Consider the following 27,055-nt stretch of genomic DNA (forward strand, 5'->3'; position numbering starts at 1 on the left):
TAAGCTGCATTCACGTGCTCATACTCCTGTATTCCTAAATTATTCCTTCAGTGATTCCTCTTCCTCAGAGAAACGCGCGCTTTCTGGTACACCCTGTGCCGCCTTAGAGAAATTTTCTCCTCATAAAAATCGACAGCTTCACACATTCCCTGTCCAGCCACAATTGAATCCACGCACTAAAAGATTTAAGGCAGTCGTTGGCAAGAAAAATCATCGTGTCATGGTCTGAAGGTGCATGAAAGAGCAAAGCCGAGTTTTCGGTCGAAGGCGCACACCTTTTCTCGGTGTCCACAGCCTAGCTTCACAGCTGCGAGCGTATGCGGCTCGCTTCGACAAGAATGACATGGTACTACGCCAACTCATGGTGGTACGCCAACAGCCGCTAGCTGATGGGACGTTTCTCCAACTTTTACTGCACTGATATCCATATGTTCGAATTTCGGCACAGATACCTTTTGAAGTAGGCGAGAACAGACACGGTACCTAGATAATCGTGCCGAGTGCAAACTTTTCACCACACCGATTATTCGAGACATGCGAATTTGTTTTAAGAAAGTGTTCGTGCTCGTAAGTTGTTCCAAAGTGCTGATATAACCCCTTCATATGGTAATATTTCTTCTGCTCCGGAGCATATATTTTTGTTCTCTAAGAGCTGCTCCAAAACCTATTTTGCCTGTCCCACCCATGTCAGAGGAGTTCATTGCTGTTGCTATGGAAGAGCGAAGGCTCTGCTACTTCCCTTCTTCAAGGTCACGTCTGTATTCAAATTAATGAAATAAATAAATAACCGCAATAATAATAAATAAAAAGAAAACAAACTAATCCAAAATCGAAAACAACATAAATAAAAGTAAAGAATGGCTGAAAAGCATCTTTCGCTCTGCGTTAAGGTTCAGCAGAACTGGAACGAACTTGCGTCAGTTTTTCTGTGTAGCATCAGCTGGATATCATCTTTGACATTCACGGGTTTACATTCTGCGCGTTTCTTTCAGAGACCTCAGCAACAACCAGATATCCATATTGCCCAACAACATTTTCTCGAACCTCTCCAAGCTTTCGACGCTGTGAGTCCTCGCTTAGTTCCTTCGTTCTTCCTACTTTGCTTGGAGAGACACTGCTTTAACAGGTCTTGATTTTTGTCCAGGATACTGAGTTACAACAAACTGCAGTGCATTCAAGTTGACAGCTTCTCTGGCCTCAAGGCTCTACGGATTCTGTGAGTGCCGTTTCATGGTTTTATTACAGCTGGAAAAACTGAGCGGGAGCACTAAATTTCTTTCTTACACAATACGCAATCCAACAGTCGACATGTAGGCGGCAAACACGGGGATTTTTTTTTAAACCGATTCCACATTAGCTGCTACGATTTGATAGTCCACTTCTCAGCTGCTCGTGGCATAGACGAAACCTGGAGGGGGCATCAAATTGAGCCTAGCGTAGACTGTAGCTTCGTGCAATGAACAGGGAGGCGGAGGGGAACACGTGGAACGCTAGGAAGGCGGTTGCACGCGCGCACAGGCATTACCGAGAAGCGGCTCAAGAAGTGCACCTCCGCTGACATCATATGGCGGTCAAAGCTAGCGCTCTTCTTTGTGTTTCCGCGCAATTAGTGCGTTCTTTTTGGCGGGGCGAAAAAATACTAAAAGGCAGGCTTATTTTCCTGGGAACTACTTTCGCACCTTTCACAGCTCTGTGAAACGGAGCGTACGCTTACACAGTAGCGACGGCTGCAGTGAGGTAGCAACGAAGATGCAACTCAGGTGGTGCGTCGGGCTCCCCAAGCGTTCTTCGTAACACACAATCATCGTATCGCCATGAATTGCACTAATCATTTCGCGAACCATCTACTGCTCGTCATACCTTTCGGGTAAGCGTAATTTATTCTTCAAGCTGAGATTTGTCTCCACTTTTCAGCTTCAGCGTCTGCGCACATGCCTTCTGCCGCGGATTGAATGTAACAAGTGTGTGCCGGCGGTCTTCCCAGGTCGTTGCATGGTAACGACGTCTCCATGATACCGGAAGGCACTTTTCGGGACCTGCAGTCGATCACGCACATGTGAGTGCAGCCTTGGATGGAACTTTCGATGCTGCGTTCCTTTACCGGGTGGTAACGTCTCTGCTATATTTAGCGCCATCAAAATATATTTGCTCAAATCAGAATACTGCTTCTGTATGTCGAAGTCTTTTATACTTGAGCGATATCTCCGTTCAGTACCGCCCTGGTAAAGGAGCGCTGCATTATGTCACAAAGTTGTATTTTTTGTGGCAGACTCCGAGCCTTTTTTCGTCCTTTCGGAGCAAGAGGTGGTATTTTTGGATACCAACTGCGTTGCCACGCAGATAGAGGCTGACCGTTTGGCTAGCTACGAATCAGGGCTCAACTGCGGAGGGGGCAACGTATATGGGTGCAACCGTTCATCCTGAGAGCAGGAGCTGAAAGAAGAAAACACTACAGAGAATGTTTCCTACATTCGAATCGGAGCGAAAGCACGGATTTGTGCTACACGGTGAGCAGGCAGTGCCGCGGGACGGAGCAGATGGAAGTTGATGAAGACGACGCTCTCCAATGCGCAGCGCGAAAGTGTGGTGCAGTTTAGCACGAGGCGTGTTGACTGCGGCGAGAGCCCAGTGGTCTCGCTGAGCGGCCCTTGAAGGAGATCTGCTCGCGCGGCCGCGTGTTCGGCTCCCAGTCATGAATATTGCTTCAGTTTCTCTTTTTCATAGTTTGACCTCTGACTTAGCTGGTGGTTAAATGTACAAGGCCCGCGATTAAAGCCCGAGGTACCGCAGTGAAGCTTTCGCTTGAGAAGGATTGCGTGCCGGCGGTGGGTTTATGCGCCGGGTGCGATGTCTACTAGACCACCGCTAAAGCTGTTTCCGCGTTCCTAATAAGTGTGTTATATGCGAATGTAATGTGGAAAGAAAAGTAGCGCAGTCACGATTTATTTAGTATTTATTATTTATTCAATATTTATTTATACAGTTCACGTAATGTACGGTTATTTTATTGCCATACGAAGCAGATTTGTCTGAGCCTTAAAACGAGCTAGAATGATGATCGAGCTGTGTATTACCGCTTCGCAGCCAACGTGCGGTGATCACGCCACATTTCACTCCCTGCGGCGCAATCTTCTTTCCTCGAGCGCAGCGGTAGAATTACTCTACTCGCTGGTCACTTTGGAGCATCGCGCCAACGAAACGAAATGGCGTATACTTTTTTGCACACCACTCGTGCACGTTTCGAAAAGCGTCATGTAGTGCATACTGCCGCATTCTCATCTGCCAATCGTCCCGGTGCCTCTCTTGAGGCAGCTGTCTTCGCCTGCGCACGGATATTGTTTTTCATGAACCTTACATCATTTTCTATTTGCTGCGTACTCTCGCGGACTGGGATTGCACAAGGCCACAATTTAACGAGCAGCAGATAAGAAAGTTGCTGACTTACGGCGAAGCAGAGCATGAAAGCGGGCTCTGAAATTGTTCTCATTCATCCCTCCGTTCGTCTCCTTCGCTTAACGTGTAGTCCTTGAAATCTTCACAAGGCTGCCTTTTCGCTGGCCAAGCTTCGTTTCCGGTCGTCGTTGCTCCCAAAAGAACGAAAAATTGCTTAAAGTGTAATAAGTTTCATGGACCGTTGATTGCTCGCAAAGGGAAATGGGTGCTGTTATGAATTTGGTCGGCAGGAAGAATCTGCCAAAATGTTGTCTGATTGCTTTTGTAAGTACTCTCGTTGTGCATGCAGTGTTGACTTGCGACATCCTGTGGATGTGAAAAACGTGATACTGTATGTCTGGTCCAAATAAAATTGAGAAATATACGCGCACGGGACTCAAGAGCAGTTTCCTTCGTGGCAATTTGTATGGTGACATTGCAACGAATTCTAAATCGTGCAGAGCCCTTGGCGCGAATCCGCTCTACTGCGACTGCAACCTTCGGTGGCTCTCAGACTGGATCAAGAAGGATTACATCGAGCCGGGCATCGCGCGGTGCTCCGAGCCGAGCAGCATGAAGGACAAGCTGGTGCTCACAGCGTCCTCCAACCATTTCGTGTGTGCCGGTGAGCGCTGCGGGCAATGTGCGGCCGCTTTTTTCTGCTTCTACGTCTTACTTGTGCTCTGCTGGGTTCTTTTGCGATTTCAGAACAATACTGTCCATTTTATTGCAGCGGAAATTGTGCCCCCTGCTGTTTTTCCAAAATAATTATTCCGATTCTTTGAGCAGAGCAAATGTTCAAGCATAGTAACTGTTCTGTTCTGAGCAGCAGACAGACGCTTCTGTGGCAGCAACGCAAAGAGCTTTTTGCTCGAGGCAGCAGCGTACTTTTATAGATAACGCTGCATGCCGGTTAGGCACACGTCATTGATGGTACAATCATATCAGACCGACTGGCCGATACAGATCAGTAACAAATAAGGGTCGTCGTGATCATGGCACGAATCTTCGTCTCAGTTCCATCCTTGTCGGCTGTGTTGGCTACCCTGGAGCGGTGTGCCAAAACTTCGCGATTTTTTGAAAACATGCGAATGAAGGGATACCTCAAGCTCTTCTGGTGTTTCCAAAGGTGCAGTACTAACTAGCTTGAGTGTCCGTATACCTTGGCCATCTCTAGCTGCCCGTAGGACCGGAATGGTATAGCCTGTTGCAGTAGACCTGTTATTCCCGAGCAAACCATCTGAAATTCTGAGCAATGATGACGTTGTAGTTCCTTGTTGTTTCCATCTTTTATGCGAAGCATATTGCTAGAGCTACCACTCACGCCGTCGGCGTGGGACCCCTAGACGTCACTCCACGTGACACCGTGACGTCACACCACGTGACACCGGATGAGAGAGGCGGCCTCCACCTCGCGCCGTCGCCGTGGGACCCCTAGCCATCACGCCACGTGACACCGTGACGTCGTCGTGACGATGCCATCGCACAGACGCCGGAATGTCCTCGAGCGGCATTCCCGCGCATTTCGAACGCGCGTTCACACTCGGTGTAGGTGAAACGCTCGCTCCACCGGGCAGGCAGACGCGGTTTCCGTGGCAATCCAGGCGCTCACCCAACGCGCGTCTCGGGGTTAGTCGGCGTTCCGCTGTAGCCATGCCGTTGTCTTCCCCCACGACGAAGGCTTCTAGTGGTTGTATTAAAATGACCAAGTATGCAACCAAGGAAAGCCATGTATTACCAAGCCTAGCCACCAATATGCTTCGCATCAGACTAGGCTTAACCTTAGCTAAGCCTCAGCCATAATTTTTAAGGCGGAAGCCTTTAATGTCTCATCGTTGTAAGCAGCAGTTGTCGACAGAAAATGTCACGCTTTTCAATTGGTGGAAACGGTCGTGACGTCACAGTGCGCGAATTTCAAACCGGGCCAATTGTACTTTGGCTAGTAACCATGCAACCAATTGAAGGGATCGTGTAGTGATGCTCCAAGTAAGTGGGACTGAGCTTAGTTAATTGCTTAATTACCCAAATTAGCTTTACTATTCAGGCCATATAAATAAATACAACCGATTAAGAAATTGGTCGAGCTCAGGAATCGAACCCCGGTCTTCGGCGTGAGAGACGAGCATGCTACCCACTCCGCCATGCCTGCTCGATGGTTTGGAATGAACAAAGGCGCGTCTAGTGAATACGGTGTGTTCACTCACTCTCATCCTCCTCCATTCCCTTCCCGCGAGGTTTAGGTGTCCACCGACAAATGAGAGACAGATAGATTTCCTTTCCTCAAAAACCAATTTACTCACGAGCGAGGCGTAGAACCGAATAGGCGATGGCGTTCTATGGACTCCTTGGCAGCGTTGCAAGACGCTGTCGCGGTCCACTCTTAGGGGCATCAGTGACCACACTTTAGGTCAAAAAAGTGCCCCCCTGAATTTTTTGAGACAGTTACTGCGTAATTTTCTTTCCTCAAATACAATTTTCATTTTCTTCATTATGGCTCCTCTTTATCTATCTTCTTTCACTCCCACTTCCTCCCTTCCTCTACGGTGCGGTTCAGGTGTCCACCGAGATGACAGAGAATTACTGCGCCATTTCCTTTCCTCAAAAAGCGTTGCGTTCAAAGGGCAAGGCATCGCGCTGAACGGGTGGTGTTCCGTGGACTCCCTGGTAGCGCTACAACGCGCTGTCGTGTTCCATTCCTAAAGGCGAAGCTTAAGCCTCATTAATTAGCAGTCAATTAGTATTCAGGCATTAATTAGTAATTAACCATTAATTAGTGATTAGTCATCACTTAGTAATTAGTACTCAATCATATGTGACGCCACCGGTGCCACAGAAACAGCGAAAGTGGTGCGGAAAACGCTTCCGCCTCTACCCACTTTAGACAGTCAAAGTGCCCTCTGAATTTTTTTTTGCCAAGAGCGCCATAAATCATTAATTCCAACTCACATAATTTGAACCTCCGGTTAATTCGGGCCGATGCTTTCGTTCTCTATTTCGACTCGAAAGAAAGCTGCCGAAATGCTTGGCGTTTACAAAGTTTCCGAAAGCGGCGCGCGCCAGTTTTAATTGAACGATGGGGTTCAACGTGGCTGAACGTTACCGCCGATATGTGTTTGCGCCTCTGAAGTAGATCTTTCAGCGTTTTGGCGTCTCTGGGCATTTTTGTTTCTCGGGTAGGGGCGCTTTCTTTCAGCACAAATGCAAATTCGCGCTTCTCCTTGTGCTCTCCTTTGTTCCGTCTTTTTTTGCGCACTTTTTTCAGTGCTGCTTCGGTTGTTCGAGCTGTACTTCTTTCAGCCTCATGCAGCGATAAATCGGTCAAATTCGTACTGTCGAGCGGAAAATTAGATGGAAGGGCTGTTGTTACGTCCCACCTCAGACAACCACCCTCGCGCTGGTGATTGTCACGCTTGATAAATTTCAATAGACCCTTTAGAAAATTCAGCGCCATCTGGTGTGTGGTGCGCAAACCGAGGTGCCTCCGCCATTACTTGGGCATACGCCTGCCGGTATGCGTTCGGGCCAGATTGAAAAGTACGGCGCCCGGCGAAGCCACAACAAGCGCAATTTTCTTGTTTCTGTGTCCTAGCCATGTTCCTTCACATTGGCTCTCTGCTCCAAGCTATAGTCGCGATGCCGGCATGCTGCTGTGTGCTTTTCTGCAGCCAGCGCGGCGAAGAAACGCGCACGGAAACAAGCTGTGTTTCCAGAGCACGGAGCGCATGGAGTAGCTGCATGCTTCTTTCTTCTCGTCCGTGACCTGTTTGTTTTCACATTAAAATAAATTATAGAAGTGTTGAAAGAGCAGCGAAAAGTTCCTTCTACCGTGTAGCCGCTGCGCTGTATAGTGAGCACAAAAATAAAGGTGCCACCTTCGGCGCACTCGAGGGTATGCATTCCGATGCTGGCGACTATTTCGGCTGTCACAAAATCAAAACGTAGCTCAAACGTGCTTGTTTTGGATTTTCAAGCATCCACTTCCATTAATAGAGAGTTCCGTGGGCGCAAACAAAGAGCACGACGATGCGGCGCGGCGAGGAGCGCCGTCGTTCTCTCCGTTGCGAACATGCAGCAAACGACGGCGACGTAGGCGGAGTGCAGCAGCAGCAGCAGCTGTGTGTTTCCGTTCGGTCAGTGCCTGTGCACTCTGGCTAAAGCAGGAGACGCATGCCCGGCGCGCCGCTCCGGTCACCGCTTCCGAACTGCCACACCACAGCAAGCAGGGACCCAAGCTCCGCCCACAACCGGTGTCGCACTTCGCCGCAGCGCAGCAGTGCCTGAGCGCTGCTTGGCTTGGTGTACAAATATTGCAAGAAAAAATTCAGGGGACACTTTGACTGTGTAAAGTGCATAGAGGCGAAAGCGTTTTCCGCACCACTTTGACTGCTTCTGTGTCACTCGTGGCGTCTTATGTAATTGAGTACTAATTACTAAGTGATGACAAATCACTAATTAATGTTTAATTACTGATTAATACCTGAATACTAATTAACTGCTAATTAATGACGCTTAAGCTTCGCCTTTAGGAGTGGAACGCGACAGCGTGTTGTAGCGCTGCCAGGGAGTCTACGGAACGCCACCACCCGTTCGGCGCGATGCGTTGCCGTTTGAACACCAACGGTTTTTGAGGAAAGGAAATTACGCAGTAACTGTCTCACATATCTCGGTGGACACCCGTCAAAATTCAGGGGGGGGGGGTGCACTTTTTTGACCTAAAGTTCGGTCACTGATATGTGGTTAAGATGTTAAGCTTCGCCTCTAAGAGTGGAACGCGAGAGCGTCTTGCAACGCTGCCAGGGAGTCCTTACAACGCCATCGCCCATTCGGTTCTACGCCTCGCTCGTCGGTAAATTGGTTTTTGAGGAAAGGAAATGTATTTCTCTCTCATATCTCGGTGGACACATAAACCTCGCCGGAAGGGAAGGGAGGAGGATTGCAGTGAGCGAAGACACCGTATTCACTAGACGTGCCTTTGATCACTCCAAACCATTGAGTTGGCATGGCGGAGTGGATAGCATGCTCGTCTCGCACTCCGAAGACCGGGGTTCGATTGCGGAGCTCGACCAATTTCTTACTCGGTTTTATTTATTTATATGGCCTGACTAGAAAAGTTAATTAGGCTAATTTGGTAATTAAGCAATTAAATAAGCACAGTCCCACTGACTTGGAGCATCACTATATGATCCCTTCAATTGGTTGCATGGTTACTAGCCAAAGTACAATTGGCCCCGTATGAAATTGGCGCACTGTGACGTCACGACCGTTTCGACCAACTGAAAAGCGTGACATTTCTGTCGACAACTGCTGCTTACAACGATGAGACATTAAAGGCATTAAAAGACATTAAAGACAGCATCGCCTTGTTATCAGAAAGACTGCCAGCTATACTCGAGCGGCGACAAAGCATGCCTGCTGATGTTGCGAGCTTTCGGCAACAGCACCGCTCGCGGGCGCTCCGGGAGACGCGCTCTGCGGCTGCCTGTCTGCCGTGGTCGTCGCTAGGCCTGTAGGCTGCTTCGCATCGAAGCGGCAGGGGCCGGCGCTTCGGAAGTCGCCCGCGCTATATTTGAAGGCCTATTCTTCACTCCGCTTTGCGGTCAACAGCATCATCTCACAATAAAATAAAAGTATGGTCAATTTCTACGGCGCCTTCAGCAGCGGAGCTAGCGGGCGCCAGTCGAGCCAGACCCCAGCGTCGGGCCAGCGGCAGCTGCGAGGCGGTTCTCGCAACAAATTCGCTCGTACCACAGTTTTCACTTTTACCAGCAACTCGGTATTGACCAATGACCCAGAAAAATGATATATTTTCTCATTTCCCTATCCCAGGGTTTATTATTTACGTCGAGAACCCTGATTAGCTCGTTTTTATGACGCCGGCAGACGCGATCCAGGCTGGCCGGCCGGCAGGCTCGGCTTACTTCACGTTCGCACAAGAAAATACAAAACAGCCATGCTACCAGAAAGGATGCTTCCTAGATTCTAGCAACGACAGCATGCCTGTGCTAGAGTGGAGCTTTTGGCAACGACACCGCCTGCGGCAACGCCGGGCGACGAACTGCTCGCTGGTCACCGACTGCCCTATTCGTCGCTAGGCCTAGATGGTGAACAGCTACAACGCGACTGATTTCGAACCGACGGCTAGCGCACCGGCACGATGGCGCCTCTGTCATTGCAGTCGTTGATGGGAATGGGCAGAAAGTGACAGCAGCATCGATTAATACTAGGAGTGCATTAGTGGCAGAGGAAGCTGCTATTGCTCTTGCGTGCGTCAGTACAAAAGCCAAGATAATCTTGTCTGACAGTAAGGCAGCTGTCCACAACTTTTGTAAGGGGGTGGTCTCCAGTCAAGCCGCCAAATTACTAAGAAGATACCCCTCAAGCAGAGAGGTCTCCCTCATATGGGTGCCTGCTCATGAGGGCATTCCGGGGAATTAGGCTGCTCACAGCCTCGCTCGAGAATTATACATCCGAGCAGCTCTGGAAGTGCCCCGGAGTGGGAATAAAGACCCTCTCATAACGTATAAAGAAATTACTGAGACACCAAGACTAGATAGGAGAACACTCACTTCCGGATAGGTCACTCACTCCAAAGGAGTGCAGGGCCTGGAGGAGGCTTCAGGTCAACAGATTCTTTCCCTACTTTATACTGCACGACGAAGACACTGGGGAGCCTGAGCTCTGCAGTAGCTGTCACAGAATCACTTCGCAAAATCACTTAATTTGGGAATGTCAGGATTCTCCTGGGGCTAAAACACAAATCATCCCAGACCTTGCCACCTGGGAAGCGCTGATCCGAAGCCACGACCCGGATCAGCAGAGACTCATCATCCGTCAGGCGGAGACAGCTTACCACAAGACTCTCTCCGCGGTCTCCGGTGCTGAGAGCCGGCTGGGAGGCGCCCCCTCCTAATTGCTGCGCCCCGACCGTGAGGCCCCATGATGACGGAAATAAAGTTCATTCATTCATTCATTCATTCATTCATTCATTCATTCATTCATTCATTCATTCATTCATTCATTTACTGCTGATCGAGCGCCCATATCCGGATCCACACGCATTTCGCCCTGCAGTGCGCCTGCTCGTAGTCGAGTCCGGTCCAAGTGTTGTTAGCCCTCCTTTATCGACAGTAGATTCGACCTGCAGGGTGACACGGCAACGCGCACTGTCGACGGATCGCAGTAATACCGGCTTGTAGCTTCGCTGAGAGGTGCGGCCGGATAATAGGAGTCCAAAGCCTTTCCGAAAATCCGCCCGGGATAACAGTCAGGTCCCTCGACCACTGCAAATTTTCCGCCATCGCTTTCACAAACGCAACCAGACATGCCACAAGGTGGAAACTAGAGCAAAGGCTGTGTAGATCGCTATAGCTGCGCGTCTTCCAGCCAAAGGTGCCCAAAATATGGCGCACGGCGCCGACGGAAGTTGCTGATGATGATGCCTGCCGAGTTGCCAGACTGAATTTTCTAAACGGTCTATTGTGGCGTTCGGGTGCTCTGCTGCTGACTATCTCGACGACGGCGCATCGCCAGTATTCGAGCACATCGCGCTATAGCAGAGCAAGCGGACGGCTGCCGGCTCTGTGTAGGAACGAGGCCCCATTTCGTTTTTCATGCGAAAGCATTTCTAGGCTATGTAGGCAGGGTCGTGTCACCGAAACGTGTCACCAAAGCGTGTCCGCAGCACTTGTGACGTTCTCAGAAGAGGTAGCATCAAACGAGCGGCTGTAATGGAAAGAGGATGATGTGAGGATGCTGCTCAAAAATTATTTCGATAGGATGATTAGTTCATTAATTAGAGCCAAAAATGTCGAAAAAACGTGGAAATAGCGTGAGTGAGTGAACAGGAAAACACCCATGGATGCTAAAATAGTGAAAATAGAGGTTGAAATGAATTGAAATGTATTTGATGAGTGATAATTAGTCGAACAAAAAGTTTCATTGGCGTAGATTAATTAATTATCAGCAACAACCACTGGATGGTTGAATAGGCTCGACGGGAATATAGTAAGTGTCGGGAAAGCAACCACGTTGCCAAATTTGAAAAAAAAAAACAAAATGGTGGATTGAGATAAAAGAAGCTCTCTCGATCTTTAATTAAAGCATAATATAATTACGCTAATTCAATGCTTAAATTATTTAAACAAAAAGAAAATGATCAAGATATGCAGAGAGAGACGACGAGTGCCGAGGAGGCGCCAGTGCTTTAGCATTCTCCCAATGCGGGTGGTCGCCGCAGTGATCTCTAATTTTTTGCTGTCTGTTTATATTGCCCTGATGTGGAATATCATCGCCTGCTACCTGCGTCCACCCGTGCTCCACTTTATGCCACATGGCCTGAGGCAAATCTTGCCGCCTCTTATCGCACCGGCTTGAAAAAAAGCACGTCATTGTAGCAGCCGTGTGTCCTAATATCGAGCAACGGTGGACGCAGGCGACAGGTAATGATATTTAACATGATGGAAATATAAATAGACAACAAAAATTGGCTGAGGCTTAGCTTGGTTAAGCCCGGAAATTGCGAAAGCAACTTCATCCGTTTCTTCAGCCCGCCGTCGTTTCCTAGCTTGAGTGAATCGTTGCAGCCTTGCCTTGTGCATGTCGGACGACATGGCCTGCCTGAAACGCACAGCGTGGTTACGCCGGGACGACTGCGACGAGCCGGCTCGGAGCCCGATATATCTCCGTCTGGCGTGACGTCATCACAGCGAGCGCCTCCTCGCGGCAGCGGCGCGCAGCTGCTGCTCGGCGCACCGTGGTTACGCTGGGACGACTGCGACGAGCCGGGTCGGAGCCCGAAATATCTCCGTCTGGCGTGACGTCATCATAGCGAGCGCCTCCTCGCGGCAGTGGTGCGCAGCTGCTGCTCGGCGCACCGTGGTTACGCTGGGACGACCGCGACGAGACGAGTTGGGGCTCTGTCTCTCTCCGTCTGGCGTGACGTCATCACAGCGAGCGCCTCCTCGCGGCAGCGGCGCGCAGCTGCTGTCGGCGCACCGTGGCTACGCTGGGACGACAGCGACGAGACGAGTTGGGGCTCTGTCTCTCTCCGTCTGGCGTGACGTCATCACAGCGAGCGCCTCCTCGCGGCAGCGGCGCGCAGCTGCTGTCGGCGCACCGTGGCTACGCTGGGACGACCGCGACGAGACGAGTTGGGGCTCTGTCTCTCTCCGTCTGGCGTGACGTCATCACAGCGAGCGCCTCCTCGCGGCAGCGGCGCGCAGCTGCTGTCGGCGCACCGTGGCTACGCTGGGACGACAGCGACGAGACGAGTTGGGGCTCTGTCTCTCTCCGTCTGGCGTGACGTCACAGCGGAGGTCATGCTAAAGGTCAAACGTGGTTACACTGCCGGGACGACGCTGAAGGGCTCAAACTGCGAGCAGTATTGCTTTCGCAATAAAAACTTGTACGACGCTTAAGCTTCGCCCTTAGGAGTAGAAAGCCATAGTTTATTATCGGCAGCCGGAGAGGGGGAAGCCGGTCAGGCACGAACGACGCCAGCTTTTCGGCCTTGTTCCCTCGCAGTGCAGCGGCTTGATGCCCTACAGCTGTCCACTTGCCGACCACTGGCGATGCGCGCTCCCCTTCAGTCAGCAGCAGAGCAGCCAAATTTATCAAGCGTGACGACACTCGGGGCACGCCGAAGCCACCGGGATAGTACCGCAACCGCCGCCATATTTGTCCCAGCGCAAGTAAGTCGGCATTGTCGACATTGTTCGGCATCATGTGGCGCTCCTCAGAATATTTTTTATTGCGCTTAATTAGATAATTAACTAAGATGAATAATGCAAATTTTCAAATATTCATTTTAGTGCCAAGACCGTTACGTTAGGTTGTACAGCAGGTTTATAAACAACCGGTCCAGTTTATTGCAGCATCGTATCTCCTACGGGGTCCTTTTTTTCCGGCGTCTAAAGAAAGCCCGCGAAATATGAAAAAATACCACGTGACTACGCTCGTGCGCTACCAAATTGCAGCGATCTCAACGGCGCTTGAAGCAAACGGAGCGTGCCCGCTGACCGTGGCGAAGTGAACGGCCGCCGCGCCGCTGCGGAAAGTGCTGACGCACTGTCAAGCCGCTGCTAAGCCGCTGCTTTTTCAAAGACACGAAAAAGTTTGTTAAATTTTTTTGTGAAGGGCGTAAACAACGGTAAAGGATTGTAGGCTAGGTTGAACTGCATACGCATCATTGTTGTCGCGCACACAGTGGTCTGTGTGGAGGGCGTTAACAATGGTAAAGGATTATCGGCTAGTTAACAGTAAGCATCATTTTTGTCGCGCACACAGTGGTCAGATAAGGCCTGGCTAGAGTAGTTTTCCATTGTTAGAATGGCAACGCCCCAGCACGCTTCGAGCTGCGATGAAGAAACAATGTATCATATCCTGGAATTCGAACAACATCGATATAGAAGAATACCACGTTTCAGAGAGCATGATTATGTCAGGTGGTTTGCTTTGGTTTATGGGTTTAATGTCCGAAAGCGACTCACGCCATGAGGGACGCCGCAGTGAAGGGCTCCGGGAATTTGGACCACCTGGGGTTCTTTACCATGCAAATTATGCCAGATGGACATGCAAGGCTTGTCAAAAGCTGTGTCAGTGGATATGTCTTATTTAGAGCAGTCTCCACGTTCAAATGTAAGATTTGCAAGCATTCACTGCGGTTACGTGTTTCGAGGTAATTTGCTTTTTCTTTTGTGAATGCCGCTCCGAGAAGTTTTCTTTTTTCAGATGTTACATGCTCATTTACTTACACTGGAACCTTGTTCTATATCCCGACGTCCTCACCAGCATTTTTTTTTTCGAACTTTGCAGCGTAACATTTCTTTCTGCTTTGGATTTCAATCGCACCATGATGTTAGATTTGCCAGAAGTGCGAATGGGAACACGGTGGGCGGCTGCAACATCAATTCAATTTCAATTTCAATTTTATTTCGAATCTCTTTTACGGAAAATACAAAACACTTTTTGGACCCATAGCCAAAGGCTATCCAAGCTCCGTTCTTAAAGGGAGTATGCAATGAACTAAAAGTCACTTGTAAATGTTTTCAATACTTAGAAATGATGCTAAGAAGCATTCACACCAAGTATGAGTCTCCGGAAGTGAGCCGGCAATTGTTGTGAATTTTTAAAAACGGCGTTTTTTAAAATTCGCGGGCCGATTGGTGTCTTCGTAGTGACCGATTCTTGAACTAAAATCGGGAAAATCACGTCACTAGTCCCGTGATGTCGGCAGGCCACCACACGCTGTTATTCGCTGGAGCCACAGCAGCTACGACGTCACGGGCGCGCTTCCGGTAGCATTGAAAATCGTTTGCTCATGCCGCCGCGCGACCCCCTCGGGCAAGCGCGAGCCAAGGCATTGCTTCACGCATATGTTTTCAATTTACCCCTGCCGCCTCTTTCTGTCGGGAGTTCGGGAGCCACTCGCAGTGCCTTTGTCGCGGTCACAAGCAAAGAAATGCGACGCGTGCCGCAATCCAGGAAGGCGAAGAGAGACCGGAGAGACGCTGCTGCTGGGGCGCTGGTTGCGACAACCAGAAGTCGGAAACCAAACTTCAGCGAATGACGTATTCATGGGCAGGGCCCAGTCCCAGAGCTCTTTTCTTTATTTTTTCCTGGTGCTTCGCGTATACGAGTTGAGGGGGGAGAGGAGGAGCGTAATTTTTATTCGTCTATAACTTCGCTGCTGGGGTGACGAGTGATGGAATGCCTATCTCTCATCTGCTTTGCGTAATCTCAATTAATTCATTGCATAGTCCCTTTAACTGTGTCCCCGAGTTCTCACAGGATCTCAGAGACATTTTCATCCTCATTTAGTTTCATTATGCATGTTTTGAGAATATTACTCAATTTGCACCAATCCCATCTGTAGGTCCCGAGATTTTTGTTCCATTTCTGCAGTACGTGGGGAACTGAGTTCCTCATTTTTGCTAGTTAGCTTTGAGGTTTTTGCAATTTTCAACTCCACTCTTTTCTCCAATTCCTCAATGTCCTTTTGTGTGTACTCAATCCTGTTTGTCAGCTCCGTTTGCTCCTTTATTATATTCTCGGATTTCAATCCGGAGGCAGTATAGGCTAGATTCAAGTAACGTCTTCAGTTTTCTTTGGAATTCGTCCTTTATTTTCCGGACCTCCTTACTGAATTTCTCCTACAATCTTGTAATATTTCAACGAACAAGACGAAGCTGGCAGTGGTGCGGGACGGAGCGCTCGTGCTAGGCCAGCGGCCATTAAATTATCTCAAAGCCGTCAGCCATCTCGTAACAGAATAGGCTTGGGCAGGTTGGTAATTCATTGCAACAGCTTAGTCATAGCGCGGGAAACAACACAGGACAAAGAGGAGACGGGACAAGCGCTACCAAGCGCTTGTTCCGTCTCCTCTTTGTCCTGTGTTCTTTGCCGCGCTATGATTACGCTGTAGCCATCTCGTCTCATTCTTCGGCTGGCCGCCACGTAAAATTTGGTGGGAGGTGCTGGGTATCATCGCCATCCTGGTCCCGGAGCTCCGGCGTCCTGCGCTTGCCGACACACCAGATTCTTCAGTTGTATTGCCGTGGTAGCTTGAATAAGATGACTTTACAAATAGAATGACTGGCTTGGCTAATTGGGGTTTGACGTCCCAAAGCGGCTCAGGCTATGAGGGACGCCGTAGTGGGGGGCTCCGGAAATTTCGAGCACCTGGAGTTCTTTGACGTGCACTGACATCGCACAGTACACGGGCCTCTAGAATTTCGCCTGCATCGAAATTCAGCCGCTGCGGCCGGGATTGAACCCGCGTCTTTCGGGTCAGCAGCCGAACATCGTAACCACTTAGCCACCGCGGCGGGGAAATGGAATGATGAATCTAGCACATGTAGATGTACAGTCGGGGACAAAATTTTGCGGGACGTCGGAGCTGCGTTTTCAAGCTGCCTCTGCGCCACTACGCGGCGCAGTGGCCGCGCTGAGGCTAGTCGAGGCTGTGATGGCCGATGATTAGGCTCATGCGCGTCCTACAGGATCTGTTCTGAAAGTAGTAGGACTGGTTTTTTCCTGGGCGAACGGGCGGACGAGAGGTGGTCTGTGCGTGCAGTATCCTTGAAGGGGGATATTGGGAATGCTGGGGAAAATCGGCAGTCGGCTCTCGGCCGTTGAAGAGAGGAGGTTGCTTGTACTGTGAACCCCTGTCGAAATGTCTCGTCACGCAGAATCATCGAGCGTTTACTGGATCAGCGATACGCGATCAAATTTTGAGTTAATCTTTGTAAAACGAGCAAAGAAACTCACAACATGATTAAGGAGGCCTACGGTGACGCTTCCATGGGTAGATCAGGTGTTTTTTGAGTGGCACAAGCTGTTCCGAGAAGGTAAGGAAAGAGTGGAGGAAGACGACCGCTCCAGACACCCTTCGACCAGCAAGACCAACGAAAATGTGTAGCGAGTGAAACAGTTACTTAACCGTGATCGTAGAATGAGTATCAGAATGATTGCTGATGACTTGAGCATTCCTCAAATTCAAGTTTTTGAGATCGTGACAGAAAACTTATCCATGAGGAAAGCGTGCGCGAATTGGGTGCCGGGAGTGTTGTCAGAGGAGGAAAAGGCCAACCGGTAGGATCTTCTTCGTCATGTGAATGAGGACCCCGATTTTTTGCCCAGCACAAGGCGGCAACGCTGCCTCAGCCCCCCTGCAGTCACGACTTGGCCCCGCCAGACTTTTTTCTACTCCCGAGAATAAAATCGACGCTCAAGGGGAAATATAACGGATCGGTAGAGGTGGTTCAACAGGCCGTGACGAGGGAGTTAAACAGCATTCCGGTCCAGGCGTTCCTGTAGGCGTACGAAAACTGTGAAACTCATTGGCAGCAGCGTGTAGGTGCGGAAGGGTGCTACCTTGAAAAATTGTAATCGTTTGTACTATTCTCTTGCATAAAATTTGTTTTAAAAAATGAGTCCTATTACTTTCAGAACAGACCATGTATATTCGTCCGCTTGCCTGTCTGATAGCTGGTTTCGCGTGAGTAACTGGTTTTTCTGTGCTTGGCCGCGGGCGGCCGCTTTTCGTCGCTTGCGCTCGGCAACCGCCACATGGCCGCCGTACTCGGCGCGCTGCCCGGCGACAGCGATGACGGTGCGCATTCACGGCGCCCGTCGCATTTATGTAACTTTTTTCTTATGGAGAGAAATAAAGCGCTGTTTTTTCCTTCATTTCACTAATCGTTTGTAACTTCGTGCCTACGTTGGAGGACGGGTTTGTTCTGCTGCGTGTTAGAACCGCTTTCTAACGCACCTTAACGGCGAGCGTGCATAGTAACCACTGCATAAATATTCTGCCGCTGTAAAGTGCAAAGAAAGGTGGGAATTCTTTCACAACAAATTTACTGCCACAAAAGAAAAAAAAGTGGACATAAACAAAAGCGCAATCCAGGCGTCCATCGCAGAAGCCACTTTTACTGTTTTGAGAAGCCACCGTCAGCAGAAGTCACGCTTATGAAACGCCGCAGCATCTATTTTGGATAAAGTCCTGTAAAGCACGAAGCCATTCCTACTGTCTTGATGGCCGCCTGTTAATTATCCGTGTTGGTTGGCATTCCCAAAGTGCGACTTCATATTGTAAGCTTTTATTAAGCCCCATGCATTTTCTATGGTGTCCGTCTGGCCCTCCGGTGACCGTGCTAGCTGCCGCACGCCACGACTTCCAGGAGCAGCCCTCACTCTCGGCGAAGTGTGCGCAGGACCTCTGTCCCGCTGAAATAGAAAGCATTTAACCCACAATAGTCCGCCAAGGACGCAGCGCAGGACACGTCCTCAATATTTTTCACGTAACAAGGCAAGGGTCCGTCGATTGTCACTATAGAGGTCTGAGCCCTCTCACTGACTTGCGGCTCAGAAAGCCTCTGCTTAAAAAATAAGTTACATAAATGCGACGGGCGCCGTGAATGGGCACCGTCATCGTTGTCGCCGGGCAGGGCGCCGAGTACGGCAGCCATATGGCGGCTAACGAGCGCAAGCGGCGAAAAGCGGCCAAGCTCAGAAAAACCAGCTACTCACGCGAAACGAGCTATCAGACAGGCAAGCGGACGAATATAGGACGCGCAAGCGCCTAATCATCGGCCAGCACAACCTCGACGCGCTCACCTCGCCGCCTAGTGGCGCAGATGCAGCTTGAAAACGCCGCTCCGGCGTCCCGCAAAATTTTGTCCATGACTGTACATTCCAGAGCAGCTGCCTGCAATCCACGGCGACAGAGCAATAAGGCATTTGGAGTACCTGCACTTTGCGGAAAGTGGCAAAACGATTTTGATTTAGCATAAATACGATGTACTGTTGCGCTCGTATGATTCGCGACACGCATCAGGTATACTACAAGCTCTCGTCACGAATCGATGCGAGTCCGGTGCTGCTGCAAAGTTCTGTATATAGCTGCCAAGCAACGTACCCGTGTGCCTGGTTCTGTGCAGCATAGCGTATCCATCCTCTACCTAACGCAGGCCAGGAGAAGGCGTCGCAGGTCATTCTGATCGCGACTGCAGTACAGTGGTAAGCTTGTTCGTAATCACTCAAGCTTTTGCATTCATTATACAGGTTGTACTATGTGGGGATACACATGAATCCCCTGCCCCATAGTAACGGCCGCGCGTAATTATCACCCTATGTTATGCTCGCGCCATTCGGGAGGTTTGAGAGGGGCGCCCCGCCGCGATGCCGCCGCGGAGACTTTTTAGAACGGAGAGACTTGCTCTCCACAGCCCGGGAGAAGGCGCGTTTCTCTCGAGGCTCGCTGGTCTTCTGGCGGGAGCCGTGCACACGCACGGATCAGAGATCTGCCACGGAGACCGCTGACCTTACCACATCGTCGGCCACCGCGTGCGACTTGACCGCCCCGGGCCGTGAGCGAGGAGGCACGCGGGGTGAGCGGAACGTTCTTCCGCCACTTTTTTGCGTGCGTTCTTTCCCTTTGTTCTTTTCGCTCCCGTACGTGAGCGGAACACTCCCTCGTTACGGCGGTTGTATTGTTGCTGCTGTATTGTATAGCTCGGGAGCAATAAACGCTCATTCGAGTAGAATACCCGTGTTCGTCCCCTCTGGCCCGAACCCGCCGTGGTGACGACTTACCGCACCGCGGGTTGGGGGTCACAGCTCTGACTGCTAGGGCTGGCACGCTGGCGCTAGAAAGCGGCAACTGCTTCTAGCCCTTTGAGCGTTATTACAAGAATAACACGCATAACTTAAAAACAGAATACGTGGTATGATAATAGCAGCACTGAAAAATTGCACCAAACGGTCGTTGCTTGCAGAGTACCTTGCAAATTATTCAAGTATTTTGCCCTCGACTTCAAGCAGCGAGGTTGGCGCCGGCCATCGCACCGCTGCCAGAACGAAATGTTGCGCTTACCATTGTCACTTTCGTCGTGCCGTCTTCAATGGACTGCTGATTGCCTGTCAGACGGGTTGGCCACCCTCACCGCAATATGGGACGGAAAATCTATTTCTGCGAGCCTCCGGTTCAAAGGCTCCGGCCGTGGACCTTCGCTTTTAATATGCCACATTTTAAACTTTGTAACTTATCACTTAAAGAAGAAACGGAAACTTACCCGTCGCTATCACTTGTATTGTTTGTCTCCCCTTCTCCTTTTAAGGTTTTGCTTCAAATTGTCCCACAACTTCTTCAGCTGTTTCACTCCTCGTGGGCAAACGTTGGGCATACTGTGGTAGTCCGTGCATAAGCGCTCCCACGTTCTTGATTTCGCGTTGATCGAAACGACATCAGTCTTCTTGCATTCCACTACATTTTTGTATTTCCGCACAAGCTCAACAAAGTCTCTCTCCTCTTCGGTGAAGTATGCTTTGCCGGGCATGGCACCACGACGTCCGACCGCACACCGCGCACACAAGTACTTGCTGCCAGAGGAGCTTGTTTCTCCGCCGAATGCAACAGTTTCAAAACTTTCAGCGAGTGTGCGTGAACAATAAAATTCCTATTACGCCCGGATATATCAATATAAATGTAGGTTCACAAACGCAGTTGGTCATTTTTGTGAAATATTGATATGTTCTTCATATTTATCGCATATAACCTCGACAGCAGAAGGGTCATGGGTGCCCCTCTTTCGTGAGGGAGTGTGAAAAAAGCTTTCAGAATTCAGGGTGGCCCTTGTAGGGTGTCTTACGTTTAGGAAACACGAATGCCTCCTTAGATAAGGTAAGGAAATGGTCTTTGGTAGGGAGAGTATTAGAATCCGGGCCTTAGTCTCCAATCAATGAAATCACCAGGCAGACTTTCGTAAAGGCGATCGGAGAATAGACCATAGTTACACTATCAATTAAGTGATAGAGAAATGTCTGGAATATAACCAACCCCCAATATAGCCTTCCTACATAACGAGAAATAATTTGTCTCAGTCAAAACCTCAGGAGCAATGCAGGCATTGCGGAAGCATGGGGTAGAAGAGCGTGATATAAAGATACTTGATATCTATAACGGCGGCGCAGCCTCCGTAGTCGTTTATAAAAATCTCAATAAAATTACAATAAAGACGGGCGTCATGCAGGGCGACATGCTCTCGCTCATGCTATTCCCATCCTGTTTACAGGAGGTATTCATGGACCTCGACTGCCAACAGTTGGGGATGAGGGTTAATCGATGATACCTTAGTAATGTGCGATTCGCTGAAGTCATTGCCTTGCTAAGTCACTGAGGGGATGATTGCAAAGTGTTATTTATGAACTTAATTAGCAGTGATAGCTGAAGGGCGAGTCTACAAATTAATATTAAGAAAACTTAGTTGCTCCTACATCTGTTTTTCATTGTATTATTGTGACTGCTTTCGAGGCAGCTCGCTATGGGCTACATTATTTTAAGAGCGTGAGCTCTTATTCATCACGTTTCTCGATTTCGTGGGGTCTGCTACCACCTCCCTTCGGCGTGAAATTTTCTAAGTGTGAGGAATTCAAGATGGCGACCACGATAGTAAATCGATGTAACAACACAATTGCTGATTGTTTGGTGCCGTCATTATTATCGAATTGGTGATGATGACGTCACTGGTTTGTGACGTCAAAAATAACTAGTCACATGACTATGTTTAATCGCGTTTTACTCAGTAATTAATGAGACATCATCAAACGAATGAGATATTTGGAATCCTCTATATAAGTATAACAGGTTAGACACCAAAATTAACTAATGAAGTTAATATTGAGTTATGGTTATGCTTATATTTAATTGTTTATAATTAACTAACCGATAACGTCATGATCTAACTAATGGATATTCTTAACGGGCCCGACGAGTAAGACATGTTAGACACCAATGTTGTCTAATTAGGTTAATATTTAATTATGGTTAGGCTTAACATGGCGGCCATGTCGTGAGCACTCGGCACCTCACAATTTCATAGCTCATGGCAACCGCGCGCCTACCGCCTTGAGGTAAGCAAAAATTTCCCTCCAAAGAGTCGATAAACTTTTTCGGCCCAGATTTTCCAAAAATATCCGACCTGAAGGCGGTAGGCGCGCGCTCGCCGTAAGGTATGGAAAAGTAGGCTAATCACGTGGCAACACATCACATGGACGATAGATGGCGCTACCGAACAGCTAACGCTCGTTACTTGAACGTCTTTCAGACGGTGGCGGCATTTTTTCTGTTGGTTATTAGCCTATGTGAATTGTATAATCATGCCTCCTTTCTTCCTCAGGGTTTATTTAGTAAATGATTGTATTGTTTTTTTTTCCCATGTGTCAACTGTATTTCTTAGCGTTTGGGCTTTTTCTTCTATTGCATTTCTGTCTCTTGAGCCAACTATATGTTTTTCTTTATGTATTAGTGCTGTGCCTGCCGCTGTTGCTCTCAGATAGGGTTTAAGGTGGGGTGAGGCTTCGGAAATGAGTTTCAGAAGTTTGCCATACAGCAGTTATAATAAAGGCTATGACTGTAAAATTTGCATGGAATCTCAGGTCCAACATTCTCGGAGAAGAATTTTTAAAATTGGGGAACTGTAAGACACTGTTACAGAAATATTGAAGTTGATAGTCCACTCTTCCTATATTTAGCAAAACTTTTACAGTGTTTCCATCGAGCGCATCGAACAGTTAAGAGTGCTATAGAAAAGCAATCGGGAGAGCTTTTGAAGACAGCAAAAACGTGAATACAATAAAAAAAATTGCAAGAGTGCTGTCGGGTGACCTCCGGATACATTGATTGTTATAATGAAATCTTACATTACATGAACAAATTGCGTCCATAAAAGCTTTCCCGCACAAAAATGCTTTTGTCGAGAACTGCTGGGTATTAGACGCAACTTTCATTAGAGCTTGAAACTAGTTTTAAATTTCGTTTTAGTAGTTTTCATTTTTGTTTTTACATTTTTTTCTTACGCACCTGTTTCTTAAAATCTACCATTCGCATAGTGCTGAAATTTTGTACGAAAGTAGCAACCAACGCTTCACACAACAAAAACTGGAATTGGTATGTTATTTGTTTTCGATGCAATGAAATTGCCGCATAATAATGATTTTTAGACTAAAAAATACAAATGCACCTGGGCTATTAACTCTAGTTTCAGTTATGTAAATACCGTGAATTAACAGCTGTGCGAAATTTTGTTTGCCTATGCCTTATAGTTCCCGTGAAAAAGGTACACAAACATCCAAAAATTTTCTGCGAAAAACTAAATAAAATCTCTGAAAACCGTTTTATTCACCAAAACATTCCTTCAGAGAAAACCTAGAGGAGGGGCCCCAGTGGCAGATAACATGTATCATGAACAAGGCCAAATTTTAAACGAAAACCAGAACCTGACTTTCTGATGAAAAAGTCACCGTACCTTAAGGTCCTCGAGTTGCTATGAACAATTTTTTCCTTAGACCCCCCGTAAATTGCATATTTATGGATATAAATGCAATTCTGTTCAATAAAGTAATGTCCAACAGGCTCGGAAGCCAAGATCAGTTTACGTTTGATTCCCAGGCGCTGGAATTGGCAATGGAATATGTCTACTTAGGGCAGGTAGGGATAGCAGATACGGACCACGAGAGCGAAATACTTGAAGAATAAGAATGGGATGGAATGCATTTTGGCAGGTTGTCTGAAATCATGAATCATGATCAAGCTGCAGCCGCCGCGGTGGCTCAGTGGTTATGACAGTCGGCTGCTGACACGGAAGGCGCGGGTTCAATCCCGGCCGCGGCGGTCGAATTCTAGAGGCCTGTGTACTGTGCGATGTCAGTGCACGTTGAAGAACCCCAGGCGAACGAAATTTCCGGAGCCCTCCACTACGACGTATGCTCGAGTCACTTTGGGACGTTAAACCACCATAAAGCAAAGCCAACCATACCAAACCGTGATCAAGCTGTAATCGTTATGAAGCTGTATATCGTACCGGTACTAATGAAAACGTGGAGGCTAATGAAAAGGGTTCAGATTAAATTGAGGACAGCAGCGAGCTATGGAAAGGAAAGTGATATGTGTAACGTTAAGACAGAGGAAGAGAGCACAGCGCGTCAGGAAAAAAGCGCGGGTTAATGACGGCCTGTTTGCAATCACTGGCGAAGAAATGGACTTGGGCAAGGTATATAATGTGAAGGCAAGGTGGCCGATGGTCGTTAAGGCTGACAAGCTGGTTTCCTAGAGAAGGCAAGCGTTGTATAGGGCGGCAGATAGTTAGGACTGCGGGAATACGTGGCTCTGGTTGGGCGGAAGAGCTTATCGAGTTTGCGGGGATAAGGTGACCTCGGCTGGCACAGGTCAGCGTTAATTGGAGAGGTATGGAAGAGGCCTTTGCCCTGCAGCGGGCATAGTCTCGCTGCTAGTGATGATGGTAAAACACAGTGCAGTACACTGGCGGAGTGGTAAGAGGAATATGCGATATGGTTCATGCTTTCGACTGGGTGAGCGGAGTTCTCTGGGCACCCAGTGCGCGCAGAATGGACCTAGTTTGAGACTTTGCACTTGTTTGCGCCCCCAGGCAAGCCGGAGCCGGACGTACTGGCCAAGTGCGACGCGTGCTACACGTTCCCGTGCCAGAACGGTGCCACATGCCGTGCCGTGCCGCTGCGGGACTATGAGTGCATCTGCCCGCCGGGGTACCACGGCCGCAACTGCGAGTACCTGGTGGACGCCTGCTACGGAAACCCGTGCGAAAACCACGGAACCTGCAAGGTGCTTGAAGCAGGGCGTTTCAGGTAGGTCACGCTGCCTTGTCCCGCCGCGCTCAGAGCTCAGTGCGCACCAGCACCTGTACACACTGTCTCTGATAACGAATCGATGTGCGATTTGTTCCCTCAGTTGTAGGGCGATGTCTGAGTGCGCACTTCATTTACCAGATATCACGGACCACTGCTTTTCCATGCAAATGTACTGCAGGCTTTAAGGGCGTCCGCAGAAATTTTTGCAAGGGGGGGGGGGGGGGGCACCCGATGGCCCGGGATGGGGCAGGCGGTAGATTAGCACTAAAAAGGCACTATTCGTGATCTAAACTACGCACATCAAACAAAAACTAGAAACAGCTAATTAGTGCCAGGCTTCGAGAACACACATTTTATTTCATTAATGTACAAAGAATTAAACTTAGTAAACAAAATTCGAAAAGTTATCACTTCGGGAAGCTGAATAGTCAGTCTAGCTGCGTGCGGGTTCTCGACTCACTCCAACTGATGACCAGCACACAACACAATATGTTCACCAGCATGTAGCTGCAGTCCATTAGTCTTCGTTGAATTGCAGCTGCAGATGTATCGGATTTTCGTTGCGAAAGCAACACTACACTAGTCGCCGAGCCATTCATTGGCCGAGCCGAGAAAATGCCATACTGCGCATGCGCGAGGAGCAGTGACGTTACACGGCGCACAGCTGGCGCGATGCCGCCGTTGCTGCGCGGGTGACTCAGAGGTGCGGCCGCCGCGCTCGCCAGTTCCGCATGTGCAGCGCATAGCTATTGTGCCGGCTATGCGCCGGCAGCGAAATATATTCTGGTGGCAGCGAAAAATATTCTGAACTCAGTGATGTGGTCGAGTACAGAATGGAAATCCATGGATATACTTTGCAGAACGTTTGTAACTGGTTCCAGTCGTGCGCTGTACTTCGCTGCAATGTGCAAGCAAACGATGAAATATGGGCTTGTTGTTGCACAATAGAGGATGTGAGCTAAGTGCCTAGTTGCAGCGCTCGAGCTTGATTCCATTGACGTGAGATCCTCGAGTGCTTCGACTATGGCCACGTAATGCTAAGACGAGATCCTAATTGACCTGTGTTTCGCAAACCATCTTGTTTCACACAGCATCAGAATGTTGGGCACCGATTTCTTTTCGAGCACGCTCTCACGGATGAAGTTTATGGTTTGGTTGATGATCTCTATTGTGTTTCGCATTTAAGAGATCTTCGAATCGTTGATCTCGAGGTTCAGTTTGTTACTTGCGCAGTGGAAGAATAGTGCCTTTAGAAGCTCTTTCTGCACAATTATCTCTGTTCCAGCTTCTTTTCCAGCCACTGTAGAACATCCATCGTACCCCTGTCCAGCAAGGTTTGAAAGAATCAGCCAGGCATCAGTGACTCCACTTGATCTCATTGGCGTATTACCGATCACGTGCACTTTTAGTTAATGTTACCAGATCACATAGCACACCAATGTCACGTGACAGAAGTGTACGCGCTTGCGTACACGCACCCCTTACAAGCATACACCTTGCGGCTTGCGTAATCACTACACACTTAATTAGTGCCTCTATAATCACACACATATTTCTTGGTGCACAGTCGTAAGCTACCACATCACGTGAAAGACCACACGACAAGCATATGTGTGGGCTCAGGCCCCACTGGTGGCAGGTGTTTATTTTTCCTTCTGCTTTCTGGTCAGTTATCTTTCAGAGATAAAATAATAGCGCTGTTAATTACCCATATATCTACATCACAAAAATAAAAATAGGATAGAAAAGAAAAAAATGCCCTGTGGTCTTTGATTTTGGTGACTGTTCGCTTCCCTTGTATTCCACATGTCGCAATGAGCCCCTCACTTCCCTTCCCTTCCCTACTCAACCTCTTTAAGTAAGCTATATGAACATGCTTGCGTGCTCTAGCGGTAGTGTGTGACTTGCAATCTGAGGGTCGGTAGTTCGATTGCCCACTAATTGCTCCAGCGTTTCTTTCACTGCAGTTTATTTACAGTTATATTCTTACATGTCGCAATGATGTTTGAGCCATTTTGCGGCCTTGTGGTTAATTATGTAATATTTCAATACCTGTTGTATTCCGCTGCTCCAAGTGTTTTCGACAAATCCGGAGTTTCGCAACGTAACGTCAGACGCCGACGGGACTACGCTGAGTTTCCGCTGCCCGGTAGCCTTCGGGCTATCGCTTTAAAAAAAAAATGGGAGGTGTGAAGTGGTTCCCCTTGCCTACACTGACGCGCACACTGTTTTTCACAATCACATTGTGAAAGACCACCTCACATACATGTAGACTTGCGCTTTAACCAAGCCGTAAAAACGTACCCGCGTGATTTAGCGTCTGTGCAGAGCGCGAGGGTCGGGGGTTTTCGATGCGCTGTTGGTGTGACTGGCGGCATTTGTGGGAACCTCTTGTAACAGACAGCTTTTCGACCAGTCCGTATTTTCCTGTCTGCCGACGGCAGCGGCGACGCCAGTT

The 27,055-nt window shown here is 48.8% G+C and overlaps 1 protein-coding gene across 10 annotated transcripts in view; it reads left to right on the top strand.

Moving 5' to 3' along the window:
• Nucleotides 1–27,055, top strand: part of sli (slit guidance ligand) — a 567,521-nt gene that overhangs the window by 450,938 nt on the left and 89,528 nt on the right. For all 10 annotated transcript variants that reach the window (XM_089578241.1, XM_089578242.1, XM_089578237.1 and 7 more), the window contains 5 exons: nt 993–1,064; nt 1,145–1,216; nt 1,985–2,056; nt 3,894–4,057; nt 24,378–24,594. In XM_089578241.1, the coding sequence (XP_089434367.1) occupies nt 993–1,064; nt 1,145–1,216; nt 1,985–2,056; nt 3,894–4,057; nt 24,378–24,594 (597 nt within the window). The remainder of the gene's footprint in view (nt 1–992; nt 1,065–1,144; nt 1,217–1,984; nt 2,057–3,893; nt 4,058–24,377; nt 24,595–27,055) is intronic.

Source organism: Amblyomma mixtum, chromosome 3 (assembly GCF_055824585.1).
Source record: "Amblyomma mixtum isolate Tamu chromosome 3, ASM5582458v1, whole genome shotgun sequence".
Classification (NCBI taxonomy): domain Eukaryota; kingdom Metazoa; phylum Arthropoda; class Arachnida; order Ixodida; family Ixodidae; genus Amblyomma; species Amblyomma mixtum.